Source organism: Lutjanus erythropterus, chromosome 21 (genome assembly GCF_056507025.1).
Source record: "Lutjanus erythropterus isolate fLutEry1 chromosome 21, fLutEry1.hap2, whole genome shotgun sequence".
In the NCBI taxonomy this organism is placed as follows: Eukaryota; Metazoa; Chordata; class Actinopteri; order Lutjaniformes; family Lutjanidae; genus Lutjanus; species Lutjanus erythropterus.
The window spans coordinates 18,422,728-18,427,831 of NC_139337.1; the positions used below are offsets into that span (position 1 = coordinate 18,422,728).

At 40.6% G+C, this 5,104-nt stretch overlaps 1 protein-coding gene across 1 annotated transcript; it reads right to left on the reverse strand.

Moving 5' to 3' along the window:
* Nucleotides 1-275: 275 nt before the first annotated feature.
* Nucleotides 276-1,898, reverse strand: rrs1 (ribosome biogenesis regulator 1 homolog). The gene is made up of 2 exons (XM_084710334.1): nt 1,241-1,898; nt 276-989 (listed from the first exon to the last, which is right to left on the reverse strand). The coding sequence occupies exons 1-2, from the start codon at nt 1,845-1,847 to the stop codon at nt 544-546; spliced, it is 1,053 nt and encodes a 350-aa protein (XP_084566460.1). The 5' UTR covers nt 1,848-1,898; the 3' UTR covers nt 276-543.
* Nucleotides 1,899-5,104: the final 3,206 nt, after the last annotated feature.

Consider the following 5,104-nt stretch of genomic DNA (forward strand, 5'->3'; position numbering starts at 1 on the left):
ATGACTCATTGACTTCATCAATTAACAAAATAGTTGGTAATTAAGTTTGTGTTGGATTATTACATCGTCTTTGAGGAAATGACTATTGCATACAGTTTGCAATGACTGAAATTTAGTGAATACATTCTTTGCTAGTTGTTATAATAATATACCACTTTTCCTGCTATTACAAGTGAAATGCATGCAAAAAATTATAAATATCTGCTATGAAGTAATGAAGTGAAGGAATAAGATACTGTCTTAAATTCTGTGTTTAATCAAAAACAGGAAATGAAATACAATCACCTGTTTTTTAATTAGAGTGGCAGCTGAAATATTTGAAATTAATATTACACATATTAATCAAACTGTGAATGCAGGGACACATATTTACAGATTTGGTGACAGTATAAATATACAGTGAAAGAGCCACAAAAATCCTGGACAGCTCCAACATGACACCCATCATTCACAGTCATTTCATATTGCATCATTTAAGTCCAGTCTGATGTTTTGATGCCAAGGCACAGACAGATGTAGCAGGAAACAGGAGGCTTACAGTCCTTAGCGTTTCCCAGGTTTGCCTTTCTTCTTCCCTCCTCCTCCTCCTCCTCCAGCTTTACCTTTACCTTTTCCTCCTTTGCCACCCTTTCCTTTGCCCTTTCCTGACATGTTGCCTTTGCGTCCTTTCTTCCCTGCTCCCTTCTTGTATTTAGCCGCAGCCTCCTCCCTGTCCTCCTCTCTCATCTGTTTATTGACAGCCTTCGTGATGTCCAACTTGGGCTTCTTGCTGTCCATGATTTTGAGAAGATCGAGCTGCTTCTGCTTCTCGTTAGAAAAGTTACCGATGAGGGGCTCGAATTTCCTCTTCTTGCCCATGTTCTTTGGTGCCTTTTCTTTCGGCAGGCTGTCCTGAAACTTCCCCACGGAGGCTGTGGAGGTTCTGGCCACACTCACCGCTCTGGACAGCTCGTCTTTGGACTGCTGGGCTTTGGGGGTCAGTCCCATACCTGCACAGATGGACATAAACACATCAAAAAGTATCTTATTACAAATTACAAATACTTTCATCAGATAGATTTAAAATAAAATACTGGTATGAGAAATGTATTTCATTAAATTAAAATAATATGTAATCTGAAAATACAAATATTCATTCTACATAAACCGATTCTTTTTATTCTTATTCTTATTTTAGATTAAAATGCAATATAACATTATAAATAAACATTTAATTGAAATACTGTCCACCTCTACATACCTGGCACTTTGATTTTCTGCGCCCTGGCGATGTTCTTCAGTCTGTTGAACTCATTTTTAGCCACTCTCTCCTTCTTGGCTTTGACTCGTTTGGCGAACTGGTCCTCATTTGGGTCAGCGGTCTCTGGTACCTCGATCAGCCATTCCTTGGTGTTATCGTTGGCCCTCTTGTAGCCCCAGCGTCTCCTCCACTCCTTGGCAGTCTCGTCCCACACCAGGTTGGTCTTCTTCTTCTTCTGGATGCCCTTCAGTTTGGCGAATTGTTCCCATTTTGTTGGAGGTTTGGGCTTCGGAGGAGGTTTCTCTCTGGGCAGCTGGGTCGCAGGGTCTGGTAGTTTGGCAACTATCGCCTCCTCGATTCTCTCCGTGGGCTGTTTCCAAATCTCGTTGATGAGCAGCTGCGTGTTGTCCCGAGCTAACGACCGCAGAAAGTCCTCTTTCTTCTGCTGTTTGAAATCCCGCGACTCGATGCGGTTTTTGTCACAAGCTAACAGGTTACCGATGTCAAAGTCCAGGTCCAGCTCCTTCTGGACGGTGATACTTCTCAGTTTTTCTGCCTCTTCTTGCTCAGCTTTAGCTAACAGCTCCTCCACACTGCACGCAGCCATGTTGGACAGTGCTATTAAACGTCTGCTCCCCACGTGCGAATCAGAAAAACACACTAAAGTTCTTCCGGGTGACCCTTATCGTCATGTCTAGATCTCATAGGAACCCCAGATCTCGCGAGAGTAATCGGTTTCCTCCAAACAATGATCATTCCCTAACCCTAGCCATGATTTTTCTGTCCCCAAACCGGTACTAATTTTAAATATCGTGCTATCATATTATAAAATGTAATTAATTCGTGCAACATGCACAATGTAGAAACAACACGTAAAAATCTCGCGAGAGTTTTGTAAATCTAGGGTTCCCACCCAGACACGACCACGAGTCGTGGAGAGGGTTTTTAAACTTTCGCGAGATTTGTACAGGTTGGTTCTTCATTGTGCACGTTGAACGACCTGACCTGACGCATTACGCATTGAAATTTGGTTTAGGGACAAAAAACACTTTGTTGGGGTTGGGGAGTCATGATTTTGGTTAACATTTTTACTCTCGCGAGATATTTCGCGGGACTAGGGTTCCCACAGGCACGACCATGGAGAGGTTCCATCTCTGGCCACAAGATGGCGACATCGTTCCATTTCACATTTTTTGGTGCTCTTTTGAAATGTTATTTTATTAAGATAAAATAAAGTAATTCAGTTCTAATCCCACAGTAATGATATTAGCATTGTTACAGCAGCATAAGGATACAGCATTATAACAAGATATTAGGTACACAGTAAACAGCAAGATATAATTAATAAGTAAACAAGTAAGATTTTAAGAACACAGACATTACATATGTATAAGCTATGTACAGCTGTATAAGAGGACAGCAGTAAGCTACTGGATAAAATCCATCTATCTCGACTTCAAGAAGAAGCAGCTGTCTGATGTCACGACACAATGGCAGCACCTAAGGGTGCAAAAAATAATAATGCTTTATGCAAGCCATGACATAAGAGGTGGGAAGAAGGAGAACTGGGAAATTCTGACCTTTGACCGGAGGATGAAACACAGCAAAGAGCTGTTGGCTGAAATGGAACCCATGGCTTCTGCAGAGGACTCAGCCTCTGTACATGGGGTGCACTTTACCAACAGAACTAGGGTCCCCGAAATGTACAGCCAGTGTTTTTAGCATGTCTGTTCTGGGCTACCACAGAAGCATGGCGGTGACAGCCTCCGTAGATATAAATGGCCCATTCAATCCTTATTTTCAGGCGATTACACACTAATGAGCACAAACTTAAGAATATTATTTTCTATTCCTGCCATATTCTGCCAATAAATCCCCCTAAATCTTACAGACTGGACCTTTAAAGTTATGAAGTTGTGATAAACTTCATAATAGGATTACTTTAAGTGTTTTCATGAGTGATTAAACTCACTGAAGTGTTCCCATCCTTCCCTCTCTGTAATATATTCTCTATGTGTTTCTCCCATAGATCTCTAATAACTCTATTTTTGTCCTTGTCTCCGCTGATTTGGAGGAGATGGAGAGGGAGGAGGAGAGAGGAGGAGGAGGGAGGGGGGGTCCTATTACAATTGACTGGTTGCTGAAAGACGATGGTGTTATTATTTTGGGCTCCAGTAATTACATTCATCGCCACACTTGCCATGTGAATGCTAACACTCTGACAGGCACAGAGATAAGGTCACAAGTGATGCTGTGTTTGGAGATGTGAGGAGGAAATGCATAATTAGTGGCCCAAAGTCCCTGTCCTGATTTAGAGAGGACTATAAGGTCCTCTGTGACGTGAATGTATATTGTCTAAAATCACCCAATTTAAACATGGTCCACTAGTTAGCTGCTGGTCTCGCCGCCCGCATGTGTCATCATCCACAAGTGTTGGAGGGTTTTTTTTATTTTTTTTTATTTGCTGACTTTTGATCCAGGGTGAATTCAGCCAAACAGGATTACTTTTCCACGGTGTTTCTTTTATGGAAGAATACGCATCACAGGCCGGATAAAGTTCTCCATGAGCTGTGACCATGAAGCAAAGTCATTCGCACTCCCAGTGTCTGTGTCTCCACAGCTCTTAAATGTGCTTAAAGGATAATATTTAGAAATAGTTCTCTCCATAACATACCGCTGCTTTCATGTGAAAACCCTCCTCACAGGTTCAGATTTTTTTTTATTTTATAGTTTCAGCTGAAGGAGCTCAATCCTGTTATGATTCTTTGATTCTTTATTTTCCCTTAAGTTCCTGAAAAATTGACATTTTGGACATGCAGGAAAGCTTTAACCTGACACTGTGCGACTGACTGAGTGTCACCTGAGTTCACAGTGTCGCTGATGCAGACAGGTGGGACAAACACTCATCATCTAGTCTAAAAGTATTAACATCAAAATGGCCCAGTTTAGAATAAAATTCTATTAATGGATTTTAATTAGTGATACATTAATGTTTGAGCATATTTTACATTTTGCAGCTGGTAAAGGTGGGAACAATTTTAGTCACTTTTTATTTTACAGCACATCAATAAGGCTGACAAGCTGTAATAAACAAAAATTTTAAAAAAGTGTTTATGTGCAAATTACTCGTTCCATTTGCTGGTTAAATGTGAGAATTTGCTGCTTTTCCTTTTCAATTATCATAGTAAATGAAAAGTCTTTGGGTTTTGGACTGTTTGTTGGACAAAAGAAACATTTTGGACACGTCACTGTGGCCTTTGGGAAACTGTGATGAGCATTTTCCAAAAAAAAAAAAGTGACATTTAACAGCCTAAACAATTAATCAGTTAATCATGAAAATAATGCGAAGTCGCTTAAAGCTTTAAGATAAATATAGCTGTGTAAAAAGTACAATATTTCTCTCTATAATATAGCTGCATCTGCAACAGATGATTTGCCCCGGCCTTTTGCATTTTGCTTATGTTTCTCTGCCACCATAAGTTCTGTTCGATAATATAAAAATCTCTTCATCGCAGGGAAAACTTACAAAAGGAATACTTTCTCTACACATGAAATCCCCGCTCCCCACTCTCAGATGAGAGGTGAAATGTCTTCAGGAAATTCAGGTAAGTCCAGTTGCCCACGACTACCAGCACCGTGACCTGGACCTGAACGACTGCGGATTTTCACAGACACAGACACTTGTTCATTTCATCCCACACACCACATACGTAAGTGAAACTAAACGTCATCTCATCCTCAGTGTGAAGGAGATCCTGAAATAACTAAGAGAGAAGAGTGAGTTTAAGCACGTTTGCAGATTTATGTTTTTTTTTTTTTTATGAATGAATACAGCTTGTGAATGGTTCACTAAGCCGGGACAAA